General features: G+C 39.8%; 3 protein-coding genes across 6 annotated transcripts; all 3 read right to left on the minus strand.

Annotated features, from left to right (window-relative positions):
- Positions 1-21: 21 nt before the first annotated feature.
- On the minus strand, positions 22-4,847 carry LOC125235940 (galactose mutarotase-like). Its single transcript, XM_048142584.1, has 6 exons — positions 4,716-4,847; positions 2,830-2,963; positions 2,154-2,372; positions 1,556-1,818; positions 953-1,112; positions 22-506 (listed from the first exon to the last, which is right to left on the minus strand). Exons 2-6 carry the CDS (start codon positions 2,956-2,958, stop codon positions 219-221), a joined length of 1,059 nt encoding a protein of 352 aa, XP_047998541.1. The 5' UTR covers positions 2,959-2,963; positions 4,716-4,847; the 3' UTR covers positions 22-218.
- Positions 4,848-6,776: 1,929 nt separating this feature from the next.
- Positions 6,777-19,741, minus strand: LOC125235945 (galactose mutarotase-like). Of its 4 annotated transcripts, none has more exons than XM_048142596.1 (7): positions 19,599-19,705; positions 16,134-16,159; positions 11,316-11,467; positions 10,769-10,984; positions 9,887-10,149; positions 8,904-9,063; positions 6,777-7,890 (listed from the first exon to the last, which is right to left on the minus strand). In XM_048142596.1, exons 1-7 carry the CDS (start codon positions 19,688-19,690, stop codon positions 7,576-7,578), a joined length of 1,224 nt encoding a protein of 407 aa, XP_047998553.1. In that variant the 5' UTR covers positions 19,691-19,705; the 3' UTR covers positions 6,777-7,575. The 4 variants fall into 4 exon arrangements, with proteins under 4 accessions (XP_047998553.1, XP_047998556.1, XP_047998552.1 ...); XM_048142599.1 differs by lacking the exon at positions 19,599-19,705 and adding an exon at positions 18,828-18,836; XM_048142595.1 differs by lacking the exon at positions 16,134-16,159 and having other exon boundaries at positions 19,599-19,741.
- A 2,774-nt stretch (positions 19,742-22,515) lies between these two features.
- Positions 22,516-25,716, minus strand: LOC125236037 (cathepsin O-like). The gene is made up of 4 exons (XM_048142723.1): positions 25,589-25,716; positions 24,717-24,915; positions 23,981-24,100; positions 22,516-22,827 (listed from the first exon to the last, which is right to left on the minus strand). Exons 3-4 carry the CDS (start codon positions 24,094-24,096, stop codon positions 22,644-22,646), a joined length of 300 nt encoding a protein of 99 aa, XP_047998680.1. The 5' UTR covers positions 24,097-24,100; positions 24,717-24,915; positions 25,589-25,716; the 3' UTR covers positions 22,516-22,643.
- Between the last annotated feature and the right edge of the window lie 1,975 nt (positions 25,717-27,691).

The raw sequence follows: 27,691 nt of genomic DNA on the forward strand, positions 1-27,691 counted from the left end.
TTAAATAATAAACACCATTTCTTATTCTTATGACTTTATTTACAAACCAATTATCAACACAATCATCATCAAAATTACAAAAAAGTATCTTGTGTCAGCAATTACTTATCCCTAAATATCACTGCGCTGGTTTCCGATAATTTCTCGAGTCTTTAATATAACCAAGCTCTGAGATAAATAGAATCATCGGCACAAGGTATCTTTTTAGAAGCAGAATCTCACTTATCAACTCCAAACCTATACTGGACCTGATGTCTATACACCTCTCCAGGTTTCAGAATGGGGCTTGGGAAGTGTGGATGGTTGATGGCGTCGGGGTAGTTCTGTGTCTCGAGGCAGAAGCCCGCGTGGCGCCGGTAGCCGGTGCCCCCTCTGCCGGGGAGCGGTAGTTCCGGGGGGTGGGGGAGGTAGTAGCCGGTGTAGAACTGCAGGCCGGGCTGGTTGCTGTACACTTCCAGAGAGCGCCCGGTAGGCGGGTGGTGCATGCGCGCGACGAAGTTTAGCGTCTGGAAGATGAACGTTTTTGGTGACGATTAGGCTCTTCGCTCCGGCGTCGGCCCTATACCCGATGCAGGTATGGTAGATTGCGTTCTTCACTAATTGCCGTAGCAAAAGTGTTAATCATTTAGAATTTTCAAAGAGTATCAGAGTTTTGAATATTGTACCCTCCATCTCAATCTTACTGTAGGTAGATGTACGTCAGCCGCCTGAAGATTTTATTCCCAACCCATACCCAATAGATTCTGCGGCAACCTTATTCCTGTACTTACAGACTTTACGTTACTGATTACGTCCTTTATTGCCGATTTATAACGCCAAAGTATAAGTCAGTACGATAGGATGGGAGACACATTTAATGCAAAATGGATGTGTCCCAGCTGAAACTCCAAAATCTGGGATAGTTAAAAACTCAGCTCAAACAGTACGTCATATCAATAAAATTTCACTATACCTTTTCATTATAGTTTGTAACGCAGAAATTGTGATGGAAGATGGGCCCAGCGTTTCTGATGAGGTCGCCCAGCCGCTTGGGTGTGCGGAGGTCGAAGGGAGTGCCGCCGACTGCGATGAACTCTCCATTTGGCACGAAGTCTTCGTCACCATCGGTTATCCTAAGAAGTGAACAGTTAGGTTTATAAAGTAACATACTCTTGCCTGGACGACATACAAAAAATTGCGTATCACAACTGAATGAGACTAAATCAGCCGGGAAAAGTGGAGTACTAGAAGAATGGCCTTTTCTCAGTAGTAGGCGATAGACGATAAAAGGTCTGGTGTGAGTATGGGCTGATATGATAATGATGATGATACTCATGCGTCATAAGGGAGGTAAGAGGTTTTGTTACTTAAATGTTTATAGAAGTAATGAAAATCCTCAACAAATGCCCATAATTCCTAAAATTTGTAAACAAAAGGCTGTTGTGAATACGTATCTATAGAACTCTGAACTTTAACAGCTCTGAGGGAGGAATCTCCTCCCATCTTAGATATATTTCGATTGGAAAATTTGGAAAGATCTTAGATGCCATGCTAAAGGGATATAAAACATACTTACTTGTCCGAATTAATCAAAGCAACGTGTTCATACAGCGCCTCCGCACCTGAGTCATGTCCACCCAAATTAAAATAAGCATGGTTGCCCAGATTCACTATAGTCTTCTTACTAGTTGTGGCTATGAACTCTTGGTGGAGGATCATGTCTTCGGTAACCTCGTAGATGATGGTGGTTATCAGGTCTCCGGGGAAACCTTCTTCGCCGTCTTTTGATAGGTAGCTGAATACGACTTTGTTGCCGTCGATCTCTGCGTTCCAGTTTTTCTAAAACAAAATCGATAGTGTTTATGCTATCGTCAAAGTGGCGTGGATTAGCGATAGTGACGTCGTAGGTTACCTTCCATGTTTAGGTGAGGCTAATATAGATAGAAAAGAACATAGGGCATTTATGCTCCAGTCATATTATAGTAGGTACTCTTCATTTCGTTCTCGAAGTTAAATTCTAAGTGCCACAGCACAGTGTATTGAAAGACATTGTTTTGGACATCGCATTCAGCAGTCGAAGTAACGACATCTCCAGAATAGAAGAAAAAGACAAAAGTTCCTTGGCCGGCGATAGTCGAAGCCATAAAAACCAATGGACATAACAATATCCTCACCTTGTTGAATCCTTCATAGCCTCCATGCAAGAAGTGTCTCCCAAAGTTCTGCGCGACATGGTACGTTTTTCCATCCAGTTCAAACCTCGCGTCTCTGATGCGATTAATGACACGACCAACAGGTGCTCCAAGCAGGGTCGGTGTGTTGATCTTCGCGTAGCTTTCGATGTCGTCATATCCGAGGCAGACGTCAGCGACTATACCTTTTTTGTCGGGAATCTGAAGTTATAAAGCTGATTTTAGTTTTCATTCATAATCATTAGTTTTAGTTTTCATTTCACTTTGTGTGGAAGGAAAAGGAAGCATCACAAAATGTGTAGAGCCCCATACATTTTGGATTCATGATGTAGTTAGAAATTTACAAACCGAAAATTAGAAAATTACTAAATTTTACAAGTAGTCTTCTTATGAAACCTCGACTTTCTTAAAATTAATCGACTTTTTTTCGTATGCTCTTTGAAATGCATTTGACTTAAATAATCGTTGTCAGTGCCAGTTAGACAGCCATCGAGAATTTGATCCAGAACACCAAAATACAACTAGGTACTTATACCAAAATCCCCTCAGCAAATGTCAGCAAGTGTCCTACCTAAGGGCATCCTAAGGGTAAGTAGACTATGCTTTGTATACCTAAAACTAAAAAATATATATAATTACCCATCTATTGAATGCTTACATGGATGGAATAGACAGCAGCTCCGTAAGAGATGACGGACACAGACATTCCAGATTCAGTATCCCATTGGAACTGGCGAACTTTCTCGTTTCCCAGGGTCCGAGGGGCATACTCACGGAGGCGGACCATGTTTGCTAGAATAAGTAAATTAGGTAAATACATGTGTATGTGTTCATTACTGTAACTGTAATGAGTTCTGGGTACTTCACTTCCGCAACCAAGAACCCGCCTAGTGGGCATGGTTTCTGAGGTAATGCGCCATTCTACACCGTGTTTTTATTGAATTCCGTTAACTTCAGCATATAGTTAGGTCCATTATAGGAAACAGAATGGCATAGTTAGTTTTCTTAAATTAGTATTTTTTTCTAAAAAAAACAAAACATACACCTGCGATAGATGTTACTTCAATTGCTGTTGAGAAACGGGGCTTTACAATTAACTCACACTAAATAAGTGTTAAAAACTATGACATGTTAATCGCATATCGAACACACAAAGCCCGTTTCTTAACAGCAATTGATATAACATCTATCGCAGGTGTATGGTATTTTTCAGAAAAAAGTTACGAATTAAAAAATCTAACTATGCTAATTAATCTGTTTCCCACAATAGACTTAACATATGCCGAAGTTAACGGTATGTCTTTTACGAGTACCTACTGAATGTGTTAAATGATAACGATGACGTCAGGAATGTATGGAGAAAGTGTACAGCACTCCCAAACGGTTATTTACTAAAACCAAAAAATATATTTTCCATGATAGTCTGCCAATCGAGGAACGTATTATGAAGTCACTTATTCATTGCTTTACCAACTGCCCCAAAAGCTTAGAGCTCTGTAATCAAAGAAGATATTCGATTTCTTTTTAGTTTGATAATAAGTGATAATGATAACCTTTTGGCACGACAAATTATAAATTACAAATATTCAGCAAATAAGACTGTCGATAAGGTGGCTTACGTCAGAGATTAAATCTTATTTGCCCGTCTTGTTTATTTCCATAATACACTCCATAATTTTACTTAGCTTGCCCCCCTGTCTAAAGGTTTTGTTCCATTAAAGAGCTTAAGGTTCGAATTAAAGTGGTACAAAGAAATGGTATCAACACCTTTGCTACAGCAATTAATTAACAACGTAATCAACCATGTAGGTAGATACCCACAACCCACAATAAGATCCGATGCCAGAGCGAAACCGTGGACAGAGAAAGCCTTGATCAAACCACATAGAAATTATTTTTCACCACACTAACTGGTAAAGATCAATTTTGCTATTCTAAAACGAACAAATTGCATTTTATCCACAAGAATGCAAAGTGATTTCATACAAATTTTAGTAATTTCATAATTGGTATAATTTACCTATAAGTAAATAATTGTTTTGAAAAGATTGCTGGATTTGATTTAGTTTGACGTTTTATAGTCAGTATTTTGTTCGTGTTGACTGTTGGTGTAGTGAAAAATGTTGTGTTTCTCTCGGTGGCAAAGTTTATTTAACCTTCGTACCTTGAAACCATCGCAACGCTCACGATTCCACTATTTGAACCACTCGCTACGCTCGCGGTTCAATATTAGAATCTTTCGCTTGCTCGGGTGTCAATACTGGCACGTGCGGTTAAACAATAACTTTGCCCCCTAGTAAAACAAATAACTATTGTCCGTCCAACCCCATTTGATCTTGGCAACACCCTCCGGGCTGATATACACACTTCCGCGTACTAGGTCAGCTAGTATACTTTTCTTAGGTACCTATATAAGTATTTCTGATGTAAACGTAACTTTGATAACAATAAATTTCATACAAGCTAAGCAACCGGCATCGGCAGTAGGTATGCGTCATGGACAGATGAAATTAAAAAAAATCTGCAAAAATTCTCGGTACTTACCAGTCGTGTGTTCCAGCAGAGGTCCCGCGAAATAATGGTCTCAGCATGTGATTTAGTATGGGGCTCTTATCTACATGGTAGACCCCTGGCCTTAACCCAGCTGATATGCATAAATAATGTTATAAATATGCTATCGGTTATATAATAATTACTACATCTTGTGATCTTGTAATTGCTATCAATAATTGTATATCAAAATGACTCGAAAGTGTCGAAAACAATTTTGCTCTTTGGCGGTATTTGTTTGATACTTACTGGCGCCGCATGCGCATGCGGTGACGATTGGCTAAACCACGCTAATATGATCATAATCAAATCCTTTCAATCAAATCAAAATCAAATTCTTTATGTGTACAATTATATACCTATATTATGTTGTAGGTCACATAATGTTTACTATTCGGCTACTTGACAAACAATAACGTAATTGTTTAACTATAACATAATAGTTGACGCGTATAATTTTATACGTAAACTCAATATATCTGCTGCTATAACTGCTGTGGAGGTAAATGCATGTTTACCATATGCTTAAGTTACTTTTTATACAAAATTATGTACATTTAACTCTGTTTGTTCTGCTAATAAATAAATAAATCATCCTCCTTGCGTTATCCCGTCCTTCGCCACGGCTCATGAGCCTGGGGTTCGCTTTGACAACTAATCCCAAGATTTGGCGTAGACACTAGTTTTACGAAAGCGACTGCCATCTGACCTTCCTTCTGGTGTAGACTAGAATAAATTAAAGATAATTGAAGTGAGTAAAAGGAAACCCATCACCCACCTATATTCGTGTAAAATAGGTACCTACCTATTTGTGTACAACATTTCAACTAAGTAATATTTTTTTTAGAGCTGTAGATACTTAAATAAATAAAAATAGCCTTTATTCACTGACAATGCATATATGGATTAATAACTATGTAATTTTTCCTGTTTTAATTGTCAGGTTGTCATTTGACATAGCTCCTTTCATCTTTCTGTATTTTTCGCACTTCTTCTCCAGAATTTGGGTAAGTCATCCTCCCATCGTTTGTCTGGTATACTTGGTCTGAACCCAACGGATTTGCGTAATACTCCATTGGTTATACATATAATATACATCTCGTGATTATCTTGAGTTTATCTTGTTTTTGTGTGTTTTATCTATCATTTTACATTATTTGGACATGACATGGTACTTACTGACTTACATACCTACTACCTACTTGCCTACAGATGTATTGCGTAAAGATTTGCCTTCGTATTGTTACAGAAACGTAGGAACGTGTCATGCTATTTCAAAACTCAGTAGGTCTCAGTACAAGAAGTACTGGTACTGACATTGCCTGAACTAAGTAGCATGACAAATACGAACGTTTCCGTAAAAATACGAAGGAAACCGTTTTCGCACTAGGTATATCTGTAGGTACCTACTTTACTGAGAAGAAAGATGGGGCAAAAAAACTATTATTCGGTGCCAAAGGTATATTCATCACATAGGTACCTAGTTTAAATACATTAAAATAAAATAGTGTGAGACAAATCCATATATTTCCAATACAATTAATACACAATTATTTTGTAATGCCTGTGTGGTGACGGGTTAAGAATTTCACCACCCCTTTCTTCCCGTGGGTGTCGTAGAAGACGACTGTGGGATATGGGGTAAATTGTGGCGTAGGCGAGACGCTGGCAACCTGTCACTGGAATGTCACAATTTTGTTTTCTTTCAACCCCTTATTTGCCAAGAATGGAACTGAAGCTTTATTAGTTTCATGTGCTCTGCCTACCCCTTTATGGGATACAGGCGTGATTGTATGTAGGTATTATGTAATAAAAAAAATATAAAACCTAAATTAATAACGTCAACAAGCCAAATTAACAATTAGAAAAAACCTATTTCTATATTCATATCATATTGTAAGGCTATAACAAAAATTTAAGACAAGTGGAACTAATGCCTGTCATAAAATCTCTCAGGCTTTAACATCGGGAAATTCTCGTGATGTAAGGTATAGCAACTGGGTTTAGAACTTTAGAAATCCCCGTGTCGTCTATAGCGGACACCGCTGTATTGTGTTAGACATAATTTTATGAAATACAAACGAGCGTATAGTTTCCAAATCTTGATTAGGTGCTTTTATAGTTAAGTAGAAAAACGACCAAAGGCTCGGTGCCGTGTTATGATCCAAACGCATTAACCATTTTATGACAATATTGTACGTCCCCAGACTTTAAGATCGGGCTAGGATACTTCTCATGGTGCACTGCATCTGGATACTTTTGAGTTTCCACTCAAACAGATCCTTGTCATCCATAGCGGACACTGATGTATAGTGTTAGAAAAATACGTATCGTTTACAAAGGCATCTTAATAACTCTCGAATACTTTTATAGTTAAGAAGACACGACTGTAGGCTCAGAACCGTATTCAGATCCAAACGCAAAAACATCTCCCGGCTTTAAAACCGGGCTAGGGAACTAATCCTGGTGCACCGCATCTAGATACTTCTGGGTTTCCACGCAAACAGATCCTTGTCATCTATAGTGGACACTGCTGTATGGTGTTTGAAAAATACGTATCGTTTACAAAGGCATCATAATAACTCATGATTACTTTTATATTTAAGTAGACACGATTGTGGGCTCGGAGCCGCATTCTGACCCAAAAGCATAAACGACTCTTTATGACAATAAACATCCCCAGGCTTCAAAACCGTGCTAGGGAACTTCTCGTGATGCACTGCATCATACTTTTGAGTTTCCAAACAAAACGCTCCGTGTCATCTATAGCTGACACCGCTGTATTGTGTTAAACAATATTTGGTTAAATATAAACGATCGCATACAAAGGAATCTTGGCTTAAATGAAACATAGTTAAGTAGACACCACAGTAGGCTCTGATCCGCATTCGGATCCCAAAGCATAAACGACTTTATGACAATAAACATCCCCAGGCTTCAAAATCGTGCTAGGGAACTTCTCATGATGCACTGCGTCTGGGTACTTTTGAGTTTCCAAACAGAACGCTCCGTGTCTTCTATAGCCGACACCACCTTTGCCAATGAGGGCAGCGTCGGTGGGTGCTGGGAGGAAGTAGCTTGTGTAGAGCTGGACCCCGGGCTGGTTGCTGTAGACTTCGAGGAAGCGGCCGGAGGGAGGGTGGACTACGCGGGAAATGTAGTGGAGGTCCTGAAAAGGAAGATACACATGTAGTTTTACAGGAAGCGGGTATGCATGTACGCACCATCCCCACATTCTCCAAGGAGGATGAGCTTGATCCCACCTGTTATGCTCATTGCGTGGGTTTATTATTCTTTTTTGCGCTCTTATGTTTTTGGGCAGAACATCGGGTTACCCTCATCTGGCACAAGCGCGGATCCAGCTTCGTGCCCAGGGGGGGGTCACGTGGTAAAGGCCCGGGGCCCCAGGGGGGGGTCACGTGGTCTATTTGTATGGCCAACTTAGGCTCAAGGGGGGGGTCATGACCCCCATGACCCCCCCCTGGATCCGCGCATGATCTGGCAGAATAATTTTAATCCGAAACACACTACCACGCATAAGACACATTTGGCAGAATATTGTTTTACAGAACATTACTTTGGTCGACTTTGATTTAGCATAATTGTATGTACCATAATAATCTTCTAGCATAATATTACATTAGCAGAATTATTAATCGCTATTAATAAAGAAAAAATGCCCTAGAGTCACCGTTAGGTACGACGACGAGCGAAGCAAGGAGGAGTGTTAGGTATCTTGCGTCCCCAACACATCCAACTCGCTATCAAATAGCAAATGGCAACTTTATGCCGCCTAAATATTATGCACAAGTATTATCTGCAAATGTATTGTTCGACTAGAAGACGATTATGCTCACCAACATTATGGCAACAGACGATTCGGTATTACAAAAATCTGCGAAATGATTTGTGCCAAAACATATTCTGCGTAAGGTGTTTTTGCCAAACTTGACCAATAACTATTATACGAACCAAATATATGCATAAAAAGTGTCTGCCAGATAATAGTGAACCCAGAACATCACTTTATGATATTTTTTTCGCAAAATTATCGGCTATTTCCGAAAGTTCTGAAATTTCCTTACTGAGTGAATCGCTGAAGTCGATTTGAGATTAGACTGGCATGGTGTTTTCGGTGATCTGATATGAAAACTACGAATCTTTATTTAGACAGCAAGTTACCTCCTTCCCAAACGAGGTGATGCAGAAGTTGTCGTCAAACAGCTTCGGGTTGTTAGATATGATATCGCCGAGTCGCTTCGGGGTGCGAAGATCGAATGGAGTGCCACCCACGTTGGTCAAGCGTCCGGTCGGAATGGAGTTCTGATCGGTTTCTGTGATTCTGAAAGCATTGGAACACTATTTACACTTAGCACCAACGAATTAGAGGTTTCTTTGATGGTTGTTTTTGGAATCGCCTATTAGCTTCCAATTAAATATGGGTTAAAGACATTGCCTGAGAAGTCTCGCAGACAAACAACAGTCAACATCTGCATGATCGGGAGCAGAGAGCTTTTCCGTTGTTGTTCTTATTTACTTATCTGAATCATTGGATCACCAATCGTATAAGGAGCCTATTTACATATTAAGTACGAGTTCACGAAATTATCAAAATAAATGTAAATATAAATTTGAACGCTGCATAAATATGGGTATAAGCAAGGCATTACAGCTGATGTTTTTATTACTCTTAATAGGCACTAAAAGACAACTCCAAATTATAACGGAGGTGTTCACAGGCCATTACGGGGTCAAAGGAATTTTGGCCAAGATGGGACACGCTGACAACACTGATTGTCGCATGTGTGGCGAAGAGGAAGAGACCGTCAGACATCTAATGTGTGAATGTCACGCCCTCGCCAGACAAAGAATGAGGAACTTTGGAGCAGGCTACCTAGCACCAAAGGACTTCAAAGAGCTACCCATGAGCCTCGTCGTCATCCGATACGTGGAGATGGTCGAGAGGCTCCTGAATAGCTGAAGGATCTTATTAGGGGTAATTGCACAAAAGATCCCGATGGGTCGAAGTGTATCCGTAAGGGCCCCGCAGATATAAGATAATAGGCACTAAAAAGTACTTGTCTGTGACATTTTACAAGAAACAACAACAAGAACAACAACAACAACGACAACAAGAAGCTTCTGGTGTCTAAAATGTAACGTACTTATCAGCAAACAAAGCTATGACATGATTCATCAACTCTTGAGCCCCTCCATCATGTCCAGCCAAATTAAAGTAAGAGTGGTTAGTCAGGTTCACCACGGTCTTCTTGGTAGTCATGGATTGGAAGTCCACGTGGAGTCGATCGTCATCTGTCAGCTCGTATGTGACGCTGGTCACCAGGTCTCCAGGGTAACCTTCCTCGCCGTCGACGGAGAGATAGCTGAAGATCACTTTGTTGCCGTCGACTGTTGTGTGCCAGTTCACCTGTAGGTAAGGTAAGAGAAATTCTCAATTCTAGTCTCGTAGGTAGGTACTTCCTGATTTAGAATTAGCCTAGCCACTGTGACGGACTGTTGGATGTACAGTCAACAACACAGCTGTGTATACAGACAAAGTGCCAAAAATATGTATACACACCTTTATGTACAGGTAATAAAGTTCTGTATACATATTTTTGGCACTTTGTCTGTATATGCAGCTGTGTTGTTGATGTACAGTCAGCTGCAGAAAAAAGGAGACCCCCTGTCATACAAATTTGAATGCAAGGGGCTCTACTTTTCTCTGCAGCTGACTGTACGAGGACGTAATAGTAGGTAATTAGGTATCATCATCTTTTGTCTAGGTACTGTATTTTCTGATAACTGGTCAAAACTTAATAATCACATAATAAACTTCCACCCTATCGAACTACGAAACAAATACCCCTATATTCCTTGCCAGCTTACCCTCTTTCTCAAACTGGGAGCACGCTATGCGGCTGGAGCCAACAATCTATTATGCTAGCGTTTTGATAAGCTAAAAGACTCGTCCTGTAGTACTCTTATTTATACTGTGGCCATAGTATTATCACAGTAGAATTAAGAGTACTATCGTATGGCCTCACCTTGTCAAAGCCCACTATCCCGCCATGCAGATGATTCTCCCCTATATTCTTCGCCAGTTTGTACTCCACGCCATCGATTTCGAACTGGGCGCGCCCTATCCGGTTGGCACAACGGCCGACTGTGGCCCCGAAGTATGGCACGTTGCGCTGTACGTAGCTGTCCACGTCATCGAATCCGAGGGCTATGTCGGCGATCTCACCATTCTTGTCTGGTACCTGGAAGTTAGACATAATCCTCATTGAAGCGTAGGTACAGTACAGTCAACGAATTGGAACCTTAGGCCACTGTAGAACTATGTCATAGTGACGTTATAAATCAGATTGTAAGAAATCTGTTACTGCTTGTCATTTTGACATGGTTGACTGTACATACATAAACTCCCAAAATTACCAAAAAGTACTTAGTGCGTTTTCACATTATCCGATCCGATATCGGATATCGAACCGATATCCCATACCCCATACATTATAGGCGCCATCTTGATTTTTTCCATTTAAATCCTTCCGACATCTGATATAGGATCGGATAATGTTATAACGAACTTACTTTGACAGACTGTATGATGGCTCCATACGAGATGACAGTGACAGAGACGCCGGACGCAGAATGCCACGTGAACCGACGAACGGTCTCCTTCTTGAAAGGGGTCGACTGCTCCTCTACTAATCGTACCATGGTTAATTTGTCTTGGTTCTTTGCTGAAAAACAAGTCATTATTAGCAATTAAACCTTTCGGATTCGTTTAGGAGGTGCAAGCTAGTATACATTGCTCGCCTCTAAAGTTGATCAAAGGCGCCTAGACTTACAGATACTAGACAATTTTCGACGGGTACCTCGGCGGGCGGGTGGTCTAGTGGTTAAGACGTTAGCTGCGTAAGCTGAAGACGAATTCGAACTCCGACTCGGCCATGGGTTCGGTTGTTTTTTTTTCGTGTATTATTATTATTATTTCCTTTATTTATTTTGCTTCTTAGGCTAAGCTTTTTATAATATGAATATAAAAGTAAAATACAAAAACACATACAAAACAATATAAAAAACATATAAACACATTATAAAAAACCTAACCTAGGCAGGGCCCAAGCTGCCGGTGGTTAGGGCTGCAGAGAGAGGAACCGTCGGACTATCCGCGCCGTGTCCAAGATCACCGCCTTCTGCATCTGGCCCTTGATCCAGCCACCTAGCGAGAGTCTCTTAAGATGTTGGTCGAGACTCTTCGCTATGAGACCGTTCGCTGAAACGACTATCGGAACAATGATCGTTGAATCAACATCCCACATGGCGGTTATCTCGTGAGCCAAGTCTAGGTACTTACTGGACTTGTCCTTCTCGGCTTTCACGAGATTCTCATCATGGGGGATGGTGATGTCAACGAGCACTGCCCGGCGTTGCAGTCGATCTATTATTACAATGTCAGGCTTATTGGCTACAATAGTCCTGTCAGTGATAATAGATCGATCCCAATAGAGCGTGGCACGACCATTTTCAAGAACTGGCGCAGGTAAGTACTTGTAGTACGGTACTTCGCGGTCCACAAGGCCGTATTGAAGAGCAAGTTGCTGGTGAATAATCCTGGCTACGAGATTATGTCTGTGCAAGTACTCGCCGTTAGCAAGATGAGAACAACCGGAAATGATATGCCTGAGTGACTCTCCGGGACGGCGGCATGCCCGACAAATGTCGACCGTACCGTCCTTCAGGATATATTTCCGGTAGTTGTTCGTCATCATAACTTCGTCCGCAATTGCACAGGCAAAACCCTCGGTTTCTCCGAAGAGGTCCCCGAATCGTAACCAGTTCACCGATGCGAGCAGGTCTACATCGGGTCCCGTGAGGGCCTTGTAGAACCGCCCGTGTAGCTGCTTGCTCTCCCATACCGCCTTGCGGTCCGCAGTACTTAGTACCACAGGTTTGCGCCAGTTCTCTTTCGCCAAGGAGAGCGGCGTGAGGTTTCCGTCAACTGCCACCACATCACGATGCATCCCACACTCGTTGTTAAGGAAGTAATTCCTGAGATTGTACACCTCACGGTTGTGGAGATCTTTGGCGTTTAGGAAGCCTCGACCTCCGCACTTCCGTGGGATGTACAATCTCATAACAGACGAGCGCGGGTGTAACATACGATGTGTGGTAAGCAGTGAACGGACCCTCCGATCCAGGGCGTCCAGCTCAGTCTGGGTCCACCGTAGTATGCCAAAGGAGTATGTGAGTAGAGGCATTACCCAGGCGTTAAAGGCGCGCACTTTGTTGCCTCCTGACAAAAGACTGTTAAGGACTTTTGTGAGCCGACTGAAAAAGCGCTCCTTCACCGACCGTCTAATGCCAACATCCTCAATACCCAACGACTGTGACATACCAAGGTACTTATAGGTTTCTGATTCAGAGATAGATCTGAACGACATCGTCTCAGAAAGTTGTAAATTTTCTGAATTTACAACCTCCCCCGCTGTACATGCATAACCGCACACTTATCGACACCAAACTCCATTCTGATGGCGGTACTGAAAACTTCTGTGGTTTTCAATAGCACCATCAGGTCTTGGGTGTTCGGTGCAAATAGTTTGAGATCGTCCATGTACAGAAGGTGAGAGATGACTTCACCCTCTCTCCGAAGCCGGCAACCTAGCCCAGAATCCTTCAGCAGCGTGCTGAGGGGATTCAGAGCTAGGCAGAACCATAATGGACTCAAACTGTCACCCTGGAATATTCCTCGCTCAATCCTTATGAAGTCCTGCGGGCCAGGGGGTCATCCCTGCCTCCTGGTTGACGAAGGACTGTGGTCCACTGCCTCATACATGCAGCCAGGAAGGATATTAAAGCTGCATCAAGTTTATACAGCTCCAATACCCTTCTCAGCCATGAATGAGGCACCGAATCATAGGCCTTCTTATAGTCAATCCAAGCGGCCGAGATGGCTCCCCTGTTCCGCCGAACTTGTTGGCAGATGGTCATGTCTATGAGGAGGAGCTCTTTAGTACCACGGGACCCAACCCTACATCCATTTTGAGCGGGAGCCAGAATGTTGTTAGCGACAATATGCGCGTTAATTTTTGCTCTCAAAATGGATGTAAGGAGCTTGTAAAGTGTAGGCAAGCACGTAATGGGTCTGTAGTTTTTTGCTTCCGTGGTACTACCGGACTTATAGAGCAGGAAAGTAACACCAGTTGTTAGGGAAGGTGGGAGAGAACCAAGATCGAGGGCTTGTTGAAATTGCGTTGCCAAACGCGAGTGCGAGCATCGAAACCATTTTAGCCAGAAGTTGTGCAATCCGTCCGGTCCAGGACTTTTCCAGTTCTGGGCCGTACGGGTAGCACAACTTACGTCGTCGGGGCTGATGGTGATAGCCCCCATAGGCTCGATGTTCTCGCACCCGCGTTCGACAACGGTCATCCACTCGCCCTCCGTGTGCTCAATGTGTGTGCTTATTATTATTATTATTATTTATTTGATACACTAGCAGCTCTTCGAGCTGATGCGTGTATATCACTGCACTTGTGTTTATTTTGCACTCTTCAAAGTTCTAATATAATTGTCCAGTCTATTTTTGAAACAGTTCACTGACGGCGCGATAATAACAGTTTCTGGTAGAGAGTTCCACATATTGACTATGCGATTCGGCAGGAAGTGTTTCTTAGGGTTGCTAGCACATGGAGGTTTGATAAGCTTTTTAGAATGCCCTCTTAGTTTTGAGTTCTGGCTTAGTATATATAGGTCTTTCATATTATTCACATTGTAGTGTCCAGACAAGATTTTGTAAGTCTCAATGAGATCACCACGCTTTCTTCTATCCTCCAATGATGTAAGACCTAATTCCTGAAGCCGTTCGTTGTATGGCTTATCTTTCAGTGAAGCGACCATTTTAGTAGCTCTTCTCTGGACTTTTTCTAATAGTGTAATATCCTTTTTGAAGTAGGGGGACCATACCTGAAAAGCGTATTCAAGCAAAGGACGTAGGTATGTCTTGTAAATCCCAACAAAAAGATCCTTAGTGATCACATGGAATGCCTTTCGAATCATATACAGCATAGAATTTGCTTTCTTCGTTATATTGGTGATATGCGTGCCCCATTTCAGGTCATGCGAAACAGTGATGCCCAGGTCTCTTTGACTGGTAACAGCTTGCAGGGGAACAGAATCAATGTTGTAACCTAGTTTCGGGTTGGTTTTCCCAATGTGAAGAACTGTGCATTTGTCAGGATTTAGCGATATGAGCCAGTCTTTAGTCCACTGGACTATGCGGTCTAAGTCACTTTGGATAATGTTATTAGTTATAAGTGGATTACCCATAACTTTGGTATCGTCAGCAAATATTGATAGTTCTGATTGCACTACACTCTTTAGGTCTGTTATAAATATGCCGAACAGAATTGGTCCGAGCACTGAGCCCTGCGGGACACCACTATAGACATTGTGAGCACTAGATAAAGTTTCTCCTACTCTTACTTTAAATATCCTGTGAGATAAAAAGTCCGATATCCATTCAAGGAGTTGACCACGAATCCCAAAGTGCTCCAATTTAGCAATAAGCCTTCTAATAGGTACACGGTCGAATGCCTTCTCGTAGTCTAAGTATATAACGTCCGTAGGCTGACGATTGTCCCAGTCACGTGTCCACTTATCAAGGCATAGAAGAAGATTCGTTACGGTAGATCTCTTGGGTACGAAGCCATGCTGCTCATAGATTATTACATTCTCCTTATTGATAAAATTCCTCAACTCAGTGACTATAATTTTCTCCATGGTTTTGCAGACTATGCTTGTGAGGCTGATAGGACGGTAGTTAGCAGCAACAAACTTATCACCTTTCTTGTAAATAGGAGTTACATGGGCTTCCTTCCAGTCTCGCGGTAGTTTTCCATTCTTGAGGGATAAATTCATTATAAGAGTCAGCTCATCAACAAGCACGCTCCTGCACTTTTTAAGAAAAATTGAGGGCAAACTATCTGGGCCCATTGATGTAGAGTCACTGAATGTTACTAACGCTTTTGCCACATTCTCAGGCGTGAAGCTATGCTATCTATTTCAGCTTATAAAAACCTTGTTAGCACAAGTCATTTGGATTACCGAAATGACTGTGAATGGTGTCCATTTATCTACGCTAATTTTATTCTTTTACTGTCATCCACTGATAGAAAAAAGGTCTCGAGTGTTCCATTCATAGTTTAGATATACTTAATAAATAATCTTGCCGCTCTAAATCAACTTGGAATCGGTCTGTAGAGTAGATAAGAGTTAAAACGGCTGCTGAGATTACCCAAGGTGCCCAAGACCGCAGTCAATGGAGGAATATAATTCTAGCCCTACCTACACCCCTGCAGAGGGTAACAGGATTTATAGGAGAGATAATAATGAATATGGTTTTACCTCCACGTCGCTGAAAGCACGCCTCACTGAAGCAGAACATGAGTAAATAAGCAAATACACTAAGTACCTAACTGGATAATTGAATTGAATCGAAGAACAGTTTTAATGGCTATGATATCTACCGTTCAGTCCTCCGCGATCACAATTGCATTATTGATAATAATCAAATATGCTTCAAGTAGGTATGTATCAAAGCCTATAAAGATGGTATCATGTTGCTTATCAAGAATTACCGAAGTGTGGCATAAATGCAATCATTTTCAAGAGGTTAACCTACTAGTCCTACTACTAGGTGTTAGATAACCATCGATCATAGTACCTTATGCAGACATTTCCTATAATATTTATTTACTTTAATTTGTTAAGTTTGCTATCAATAATTGTTTACCAGAACGAGGGCATTAATAGTTATTTGTTATACAAGGGGGCAAAGTTGTATTTTAACGCCGAGTGTGGAATTGAAAAACGAGCAAGTGAAAGGATTCTATAGTTGAACCACGAGCGAAGCGAGTGGTTCGAGAATAGAATCCTGAACTTGTGAGTTTTTTAACACACGAGAAGTAAAATACATTTGCACTCGAGTGTAACACAAAACTTTTCCTCTCACTATAGCGAGGAAACTACAACGCAAAAAATGCGTTTATCACTGCTTCCAGTAGTTCCACAGGTGGTAAATCATCTTTATTACTACCTTCACCTACTCTTATCAATTTCAAAGCAGTTAATTTGACTTTATTCAAGGTCAAATTACTTTACCCACTAGTGGATAAAATGCGTTTTTACCCGCTGGTATTAAAGGACAAAACACGTGTTTCCGAGCTAGTGAGGGGAAAACAAATTATTTTATTGTTAACAAAGAAGAGTGCAGGTTTATCGTCTGCAGTGTGATAAATGACCACAACCGAGTTCATGACCTGGTCGTCCATCATATGTAAAGGGGCAAAATATCAAAACAGGAAATGAGACAAAAATATATCTACACCGTGTTTTTATTAAATTCCGTTAACTTTAAGGGAAGGTTCTTTAGATCAAATTCAATTAATTTCTCTAAGAAACTGTCTTAACTCATACGGTTATCGAGTTATTAAAAAAAAAAAGATAATTACTAAACACGTACCAATTTACCAATTCCTAATGTTATTTGTTTCGACATGTGCCGTCAATCACTTGACACTAACTTAAATGTTATTCTTATGGGTCTCTCACACTAATAAATTCATTTATTATGTATGAAAACGATTAAACATTTTTTTTTTGCTAATTTGACTAATAGTGATATACAGGTTGATTCCTGATAATAAACCTAACGACGTGTCGAATGGTCTAAGATGCGTTATAAAGAATTACCCTTGTATATTATTTATTTGGTGATATTGATCTAAATAAATGCATGATAACATTTACATCGACTTTTGAAAATAGGTTACGATAAGCTAAACAGCTTATCAGGAACGGGTTTTGATACGATAGGTAAACACCTATCGTATCAAAACCTGTTCATCACCATAACAAATTGTTACATTGGAATTGGCTCCCAGCATACTCGGAAGTAGGGTTGTAAATAGAAAAAAAACCAAATGTTTTTTTTTTCAGAATTGTGAAAAAAAAACCGAGCACCTTGGTTTTTTTTCTAAATATGGTTTTTTTTAAGATGAACAAATAATACGACAATAACGGTTTTTCGTGAGTTACAAACGTATTTCAATAACAATAACGTAAATTTTAATTCAATTAACATTCAGTATACAAACGTTTATTGGGGAATCTCCGATGCTGCATGTAGCGTGGAGAGGCGGTGGTGTTGCCAACAGTAAAAAGTGATAACTACCAACTACAGATTTCGTAAATGTTACTTTTATAAGACCAGATTTTTTTTTTTTTATACTACGTCGGTGGCAAACAAGCATACGGTCCGCCTGATGGAAAGCGGTCACCGTAACCCATGAACGCATGCAATGCAAACAGTGTCACATGCGCGTTGCCACCCCATTTGAAACTTGTACATTCCCTTTTGCTGTGTTAAGTACACAGCAGTTAAAGTTATTTGATTAAATTCGTTTAATAGTTAACATTAAGTCTAAAAAATCGTATAAAAGTATTAACGACTTTCAAATTTTGAGATTTCGTACTTTAGAAAAAAACATACTCCAGAAAAAAAACAGTTTTTTTTTTCACGGTTTTTTTTCATGTTTTTTTTTTTTCAAGCCAGAAAAAATACTCGGAAGCAATTTGTACATATTATGTACCTCCATAACAGTGAAGATTTTCCAAAATAGATACAGTTATCTCTAAGATATTTGGAAACATAAATAAAAATTCAAAACAGCACGACATGGTCTCATAAGTCATAATCATAATATAGTTTTCAGTACAGATGGTGTTTTTCTTACGCACTAGTGCGAGAAGTGGTTCATTATATGCCAGGTCGGGAGGCTCATCTGTACTGAAAAACGTCGTACGATACACGTGCGAAAAGGAAATTCGTAACTCATTTAAAACACTCCCTTCGGTCGTGTTTTAATTTATCACCACTCGTTTAGAACTTCCTTTTTTACGCACTTGTATCGTAATGTACTATTATTGCACCATGGTGAAAAGTTGTTACAAAGCATGAATAATCTCATGGACTCCAGTAGGGTGTTGCAAACAATTTTCTAGACTTATTAAATATCGTCAGTCAAAACAAAAGCCTACCTGTTGTTGCCATTATCAAGGACAGGCTATACTTGTTTTAATAATGACAAGATTACCTAAAATATTACCCATGTGAAGATAGCTACATGTGACACAACGATCTCAACTTCACGTTGTATTACAATCGACAATTATTATACATTAGGCAGATAATAAAAAACGGTGTGCTGTCGCCAACCTTGCTGCTCCGAAATACGATCTATTTGTATTCAGCCTGTCAGAAGTATTTGTTACTAGGGCTGTATGTTTAGAGCTAGCTACTTAAACTTATTGTTATTTAAATAGGTAACTCGTATTACTATACCGAGGAACGTGGAACGAACAAATGACGAACAAATGTCTAAACTCCGAACTATGGTCGTAAATTAACTCAAATATCTTCGATTAGATGTGATTATTATTTACATGCCGTAGTTCTGCTAAAATGTTTATAAACGGAAGCAAACTATAGCCAGGGGCGGCTCACTTTCTATCGGCGCTACAAAATCATAAATATGATTGGTATATAGGTTTTTTAAGCTTCATATGCGATGTCCGCGTGTCGAATACTATTGAACATGAATAAAATAAATACCATAGGGATCACTACTAATTAAGTCCCATGAAAAAGTTCACCTTCAAAAATATAAAATACAGTATATATACCTAGAAAGTCGACTATAGCTTTTATGTTATTAATTCGTTTTTCCGTGAGTAGGTACATAACATTAAACTAATAGTTTTTCCGTGAGTAATACATAACATTAAACTAATATTAAATAAACCACTTACCGGCCATATGTGATACGACAACTGTGTCTGACAGGAGCGGCCGGCGTTTTATAAACTGTGAAGTTAGCCGCACTTGATAACAATGATAACATGTGGCTAACATAGGTACGATATACAATACCATTCACTTTCTTAATGTAAAATATACCTTATTATCAAGGCTTTAAGGTTCACATGGTCAGTCGTGCTGTATTTAGGTTTATGATGGATTGTACGTGGGTGTATCAATTACTGTCCTTGGTAATCTCTTTCAAGTTCAATATTTTCCTTTAATCTTAAACTTGACCGTTGTATGGACTTTTGCCTGAATAAGTAATTTGTTTTTGGAAAGAAACTCTGTATTTTATTGATTTTAGCATAAGTAGCTAGGAATTATACCGTTGAAGTTCAACTATTGATTGATTCCTTCCTCTACCTGAGTATATCAACCAATATTGATTAACTATCTTTTTGTAAATAAATGTACTTATAAGTTTATTGTTGCACACATTATCATATTGCTGCACTTTGATGCAATATAATGCCAAAGTAAATAAACTTAATGTAACCTATGAAATATCATAACATAACCAGAAGTTCATTGCCCTCATCGATCATTAACTTCATACTTGTTAGGCGTATTTGGGGTTGCCAGACGTGTTTGTTCTTTCTTTCATCCGGAATTTAGCCGGATTGATTAGACCATTACTTACATAAAATCTAAAGGGGCCTGTTTGACTTGAGATAGTTAGATCGATGAGATAGTTACTCGTACAGTAGGTAGGTCCTAATATACCTACGTATGACCAACTAGGTATGCATATTATTTCTCCGAGTTTTGCAATATAAATGTGAGTGTGTTTAGTAAAACGTCCCACCTTGTCGGTTACCATTAAGGCGAGATTATAAGTAAATCTTAATATGAATACAATGACAAAGTGGGACGTTTTCCCGTGCACAGTCACAAATATTGAGCTGTCTACATATCTACATATATTATTATGCACTTTTGACGAAGTATAAGTTCGATAGCTGTCAAATTATGCAAAATATCGCAAATATAGTAAATAAATGGGGTGGCAATTAAGCACTTTTGGCGAAGTATAAATACGATAACTAATTATGCAAAATATCGCAAATATAGTAAATAGATAATCTCGCATGTTATTTATCGAGTCAAATAGGGCCTCAGTAACAGGAAGTTTGGGAAATGATAGAGAAAAGAAGTCAAACAAGTGACGGTAATTTTAACAGTTTTTAATGCATAATTAGTGTTCCTTAATTAATAGTCGGCGTGTGGTTAATGTTATTTTATCGATAATGTGTGCTACTTACACCACAAACTTCCTTTCAAAGATATATGTTAGTAATTAAAACTACCTAACTGTACCGAAGTAGGTACAGTATAGTTACAGTATAATAAAGATATAGAGAATTTATTTTCAGTATTTTAGATATTTTTCTATGAAATAAATTTTATCTTATCTTATCTTATAATAAAGAGTACCTACTATCGTACATTCGTACAATATGGCCCACAGAATTAGATTTAGATAGAAGAAACGAGTTCATTTATTTGTATGGCGGCCGAGCGTGTCAGATTTTGTACTGAAGTTGTTACTTGCCTGTGATTTTAAATATGTCTCAGGCCCTTGAGTGTTGATAAGTTTTATGTTGTTGCAATTAAATATCATGTAACGAGGCATTTTTAATGTTTTTGTTGACTTCAACTTACAAAAATTGACGCCCGAAAGCTGCAAGCTGCGATTAAAGACGGACAACTCAGTGGATTTCACTGAGTACATTTGACACGCTAAGTAGATACGTTTGCTTGATCTATGGTATATATGACATCTGTGGTATGGCCACTCCTTGCTTCCCGCTGAATGTGCCGCCCACCCGCTCTCGGTTACCTCAGTTACCGCCTGTCAAAATCGCGACCAGTCGCCATGTTTTATCTCATGCACTCATACAAGCGGTAACGGTAGCGGTAAGAGCGTGCGACTTTCGATCCGGAGGTCGCGGATTCGAACCCCGGCTCGTACCAATGAGTTTTTCGGAACATATGTGCAAAATGTCATTTAATATTTGCCAGTCGCTTTTCGGTGAAGGAAAACAAGGAAGGTCAGATGGCAGTCGCTTTCGTAAAACTAGTGTCTACGCCAAATCTTGGGGTTAGTTGTCAAAGCGGACCCCAGGCTCCAATGAGCCGTGGCAAATGCCGGGATAACGCAAGGAGGATGATGACAAGCATGGTACGCGTTCTCCTACACTAGTTTAGACTGTGTGCGTAGAAAGTACGCGCTTCTTCCATATATTTGATCGCCACTGTCCGAGATATGGTGTATTAGGTAGGTAGTCGTACTATGTACATTGTACAGTCAACTAATTGGAACCCTAGGCTACAACCATGTCAAAATGACAAGCAGTAAGATAGTATTTTATACAATCGTGATATACCTAATACAAAGCTTTTCAGTCGAGTACCATGTTTAGGCCACGAAGCTTGCTGATTGGCCTAATAGTACGGTACGAGAGTGAAAAGCTTAATTATATCACTATTGTATACATACAATACTTTTTCTACGAGTCATCATCTTCATCATCAATGAACGGAAATATCATCATTCATGCAAGTTAAAATTAATGTTAATAGAGTCGTTCACCGTTGTATCAACATCGAATTACCTAGCAACCAATTGTTTGTAATAACCGTCTCTGACTGTCCGATAACGCGACAGATAAAAAAAAAAATTGTTTCAGATGCAGGAAAATTTGCCAGGTATCGCAAATTAGTATAGAAATTGTATGAAGTTCTATTTTTGAAATTATTACAGTTAACTAAAGTCAACTATAATGAGCTTATTACAATTGAGTCGGAACTGCCATAGAGTATCCAACACTGAAAAGTTACCACTTATAGTTTAGTCTGTGGTGCCCTAATTGACAGATTACAGTCGACAAGTAGAAAAAATTTCTCACAATCTGATTTATAACGTCACTATGACATAGTTCCACAGTGGCCTCCTAGTTCCAAATGGTTGACTGTACATACTAGTAAATTATCTAAACTTCTAAAACCCCAACAGAGTACGCGATCCCACACTGATTGTCCCCTATAGCGAGCCTCACATACCCCCCCTCCCCCCAGTCATCCCCCCACGAGTTCTTGATGATGTAGTAGGGCGGGTTACTGGCGGTATCATAGCCTACAATCTGGACTGCATGGTTTAGCATGTCTTCGCCAACTCTGGAAGAAAGATATCGTTTAGATTTACCAAAAAAAACTGATAGTCGGACAAAATGGCGCATCCAATAGAGTTAGCAACTGACTGTCAAAGATGTGCACTGTGCATAGATGCCGTCACTATAGCTTGCCCATGTCTCAATCTTTGTTATCTACGATTTTAATCGGGCAATTTCTTAATTTTAAGTAAATATGCAGAATTGCAGATGTTCTCGTCAATTACAACTTTACTTCGCCTGAAACACAGCAACTAACCTTCATCTTATCTCATCTCTTATATGTATAATAAATAATTCTTAGTCTTTAAGAGCAATCACTGTGCAATTACGTTTTTAATAAAAAATAATTTGTAATTCGCATGAAATTTTGTAGTCAGATTTTATGCTTTTTTTGTCGATGCTGGTTTTTGATATATTAAAAGCATAAAAATATAAAGTATCAATGGCGTCTATAGCGCTTAAGACTATTGCAGGAAACTGTAGCGCACACTCACAGGCATCAGGCTACTCATATCATACGCAAACTCGTCGTAGGTACCTAAAGCTTTTTTTGCAGCAATAACTTGCTGTCGAACACTGCTGGTTTTGTTTACTATATTAATCTAGTGCCAGAAACTTTGTTTCCCAATATATCGAAATCCGTAATTACCACATTCCATACCATCATTTGTCAAAAATTTCCATAATGTGCTTTGGCAGAATCGCATAAAAAAGGAAACTATAAAGTACCAATGGCGTCTAAAGCGCTTAAGACTATTGCCCCTGGAGAATGAAACTGTAGCGCCCCTGGAAAATGACTCACAGGTAGGTTAGGTAATAATATGGGCAACATAATATACTTATGGCTTTGACTCATGATCATACGCAAACTCGTCGTACCTAACACTAAATGGCGGTTGAGGTCATGTTGCTATTTTTTTCATGCGAATGGAGACAAAGTGATATAGAAAAGGATAGCATTATCACATCAGTCGCCACTTAATTGCGGCAAGTATAGTTGTTATTAACTTACTGGCAATGCCAGCTGATGACGCCACTGTCGTAGTTGAACAGCAGTTATGCCCAGACTAGCACCGTCACTGGCCCGTCGTTCAAAGTTTCTAATAACTTCATATCGTCGAGGTCTACAGCCCACAGGCAACTAGTTGTAAACTTACTGGCAACGCCAACTGATGACGCCACTGTCGTAGTTGAACAGCAGTTCTGCCCAGACTAGCGCCGCCACTGGCCCGTCGTTTAAAGCTTCTAATAACTTCGTTTCATCTTCATACATGTCACTGTAATTATTTATATTTATTTTTCTCAAACATGTAATGAAATATTGTTTTTACAAAATGGGCTGGGAAGTAAATTGAAAAGATTCATATTATTTTTTAGGCCTAAATATGGAACATTGTTTTTGTCACAACATGCCTCGGCGTGAAGTTGTCTCCTAAATCATTTTCTTCAAAAAATTTAAACTGATTTTTTTTTTTTATGTAAGTAAGTTTCACTCAATGACTGAGTTCCTTCGATGATAATTGATAATTGGAAAATACCTAAGTGTCAAAATTCCCATACCTTCTGACCGTTCCATTCTGTTTCATAAATCTTCTGAAAAAATTCTGAAATCAGATCGATTGCCTTGCCGCACAATTCTTAAAAATCCAATCTATCAGATTTTTGTTCGCGAAAGTGTATGGAAATCCGTGCACTCGATCTGATTTCATAAGATTTTATGATTTTTTTCAGATTATGAATTTTAAAACTGTCTGTTGCCGGCCTCATAAAGCTTGTGATTCTAAACAGAAATAACAAAAATCCCAATTTTTTTTTGTTATTGATAAAAAAACAACTTTAAAAAACACACTCGTAACTTTTTAAATGTTAAGAATTCAGTTCTGTATACCTTACCACTCATTATTAAAGCTCTTCAAACTAACAACTCCCGGGATATGTTTGCACTTTTCCTCAGCCTTAGTGAGGGATAATCTGCATCCGTTGCTAGCTTCGTGTGCTTGTTACATAGAAACTCGAACACTTCAATCAGGGGCCTTCCTGTGCCGCAGTTTCTTCTGTTTTCCTCGTGGTAATACGAGCAGTCTATCAGTTGCTGAAAAAAATGCATTTGATCTTTTTATAAGGACAACGAGCTACTGAAGATACCTAAATCAATAGTAGCAGTTTTGTTTTACAAGGGCACAGAGTACTTGATAACCGCTCGTTAAAAATCTGAAACAAGAGCGTAGTGAGTGGTTCGAAAAGCGAAATCATGAGAGTTGCGAGCATTTCAAGTCACAAGGGTAAAACAAAGTTTCGCCTTCGACACAAAATCTTTACGACACCAACCTAGGGAAATTATCAACTGCAAGATATCAAACAATAGACCCAGATCAGACCCCCAATACCCCTCTCCCTTAATCCGGCCTTGAGTCCCTCTTTCCATAATTCATTATCTAGCAGGAGGAAAACTTTGTGAGTAAGGCTGCCAGAGCTCAACGGGGGTGCGGTGTGCTGACGACGGGAGGACTTACGGAACTAATTTGTTCCGTCTATTGTCCTTTGAGTCGTCGGCAACCCGAACCCTCCTTAGAACTTGTACACTCCTTTTTGCTGCGTACTTATACTTAACACAGCAAAAGGGGGTGTACAAGTTTCTAAAGGGGTGGTAACGCGCATGTGACACTCTTTCAGTTGCAGGCGTCCATAGGTTACGGTGACCGCTTTCCATCAGGCGGACCGTATGCTTGTTTGCCATCGACGTAGTATAAAAAAATTGACCTCACCTGTATACTCAAGCCGTGATAGCTGTGTCTGCGTATCGCGGCTCTGGACGCCATGACACCCGCTATGGTGACAGCCCAGCATATCTGACAACGACCCTGGTCTACGACCGGCCCGACTGCGCCTTTCTCTCGCCTGGAAAACCAAATCGGGAAGTAAAATGACATTGTCTGTTCCTCTGTCGCTCAAAAACAAAAAACTACTACTACTTTTCTCCTAACAACACTAAATTACGAACATAGAGGTCCTAAATAGAATCAAGGGAAAAATTTTCGCGCTCGCTAAGAGTTGTTGTAACTGCATACATCAGTAAATGCGGGTTATTTGTATAGGCATCGTTAAGTGACATCTAGCGACAATCACGCGTCAAATAGCGAGAATTATCAGTAACACTACTCGATACTAGGTGGCAACTGTGTCTCGTCCGCCAAAAATTTAATATTAGAACAGTTTACAACTTATATTACAAGCAGAAGGAATTGAAAACAGGATACTGATTAATACTATTGTAATAATAGCTAAAAATTGGTGAGCATTATTAGACCTTTCACAAGAGTTGACGCGTGATTGTCGCTAGATGTCACTTAACTATGCCTATACAAATAACCCGCATTTACTGATGTGTGGAGTTACAACTCATCCCTTACTTATGAGACTCAATAATTCAATATGTGTTCCCTATATGTAAGACCTAATAAGTGCACGCTCATATCATATATATTAGGCGTGCAGCGTGGCAGCGGATGCAGCGTGCATATCAAACAATTGAAGATCATACAAGTTTTTTTTATACTACGTCGGTGGCAAACAAGCATACGGCCCGCCTGATGTAAAGCGGTCACCGTAACCTACCCATTACACTTGTTATTGTATCAATACGACTACATTTTGTTACTGTATCAATACGGTCGCATTGTTTGCACGACGTTACCACGCGTTATGTCACATTTGACAGTTCGTTACTGATTTGAAGATTTTGCGACCGAAATGGTTGTATGCAACTCAAACAGTGTCGCATGCGCGTTGCCACCCCATTAGAAACTTGTACACTCCCTTTTGCCGTGTTGCACAGCAAAAAGGAGTGTACAAGTTCTAAGGAGGGTTCGGGTTGCCGACGGACGACGGACAATAGACGGAACAAGTTAGTTCGTCAGTCATCAGCACACCGCACCCTCGTTGAGCTCTGGCAGCCTTACTCACCGGCAGGAACACAACACTATGAGTAGGGTCTAGTGCTATTTGGCTGCGGTCTTCTGTAAGGCGGACAAAAAGAAGTCCTAAAGAAGTGGAAGTGTCCTGAGTCGTCGCTGCATAGCGTGGTAAGCCCGCTGCAAGCCCCGCTAAACACTCCGCTCCGACCGTCCACTCAGACCTAACACTAAGAACTTCAAAGAGACCTACCAATCCAATCGTTTCCTTATTTTTCCATCATTGTCATTAACAGTTATTTTCCCTCTCTTTCCAAAGCTCCTTTTCTAACTGGCCTCCTTCCTCTTTTCCGCGCTCCATCATTGGTATTTCCGCTGTTCCATTTTCTATCTGAATGAGGAAAACAAGAAAGTTTTCTTTGATCGCAGCGGCTCCCTAGTTCGGGGGATAGCATTTGCTGCAACTCCTGTTTCGACCAATCTGAGAATTTGGTGACACCGAACACGGCGTTGTTTTTACCATCGTTCAGTCTGTCTATTTCTTTGAGACTTTTCTGGAAAATAGTTTAATTCGGGAGTAGATATACGTAGGTACTACAATGTAACTTTGATATATTTACATATTTCCTTTAACCTTTTAGGTTAAGTGTTAAGTTATAGCTACAGAATACCTTTAACATCACGCTGCTACTTTGACGGTAATTATTCAGATAGATATTTCTTATTTAGAGAGTGAAATTAACAGATACCATTTAATATATTAATATTTCATTTAATATACGTAAATACCTATTTTTATTTTCTTTCAAAGGGCTAACTAGAGAAATTTGCTAATTTAAGTACTTGTTGCTTTATATCATTAATACAATATGTGTCTACGACTACTTATTGAAAATGACAAGTAGCTTGTTGTTTGAATCTTAGGTAAACCAAAAAACTTGGTAAAACTGTTGTATT

The sequence above is a fragment of the Leguminivora glycinivorella genome, chromosome 18, assembly GCF_023078275.1.
Source record: "Leguminivora glycinivorella isolate SPB_JAAS2020 chromosome 18, LegGlyc_1.1, whole genome shotgun sequence".
NCBI classification, from domain to species: Eukaryota; Metazoa; Arthropoda; class Insecta; order Lepidoptera; family Tortricidae; genus Leguminivora; species Leguminivora glycinivorella.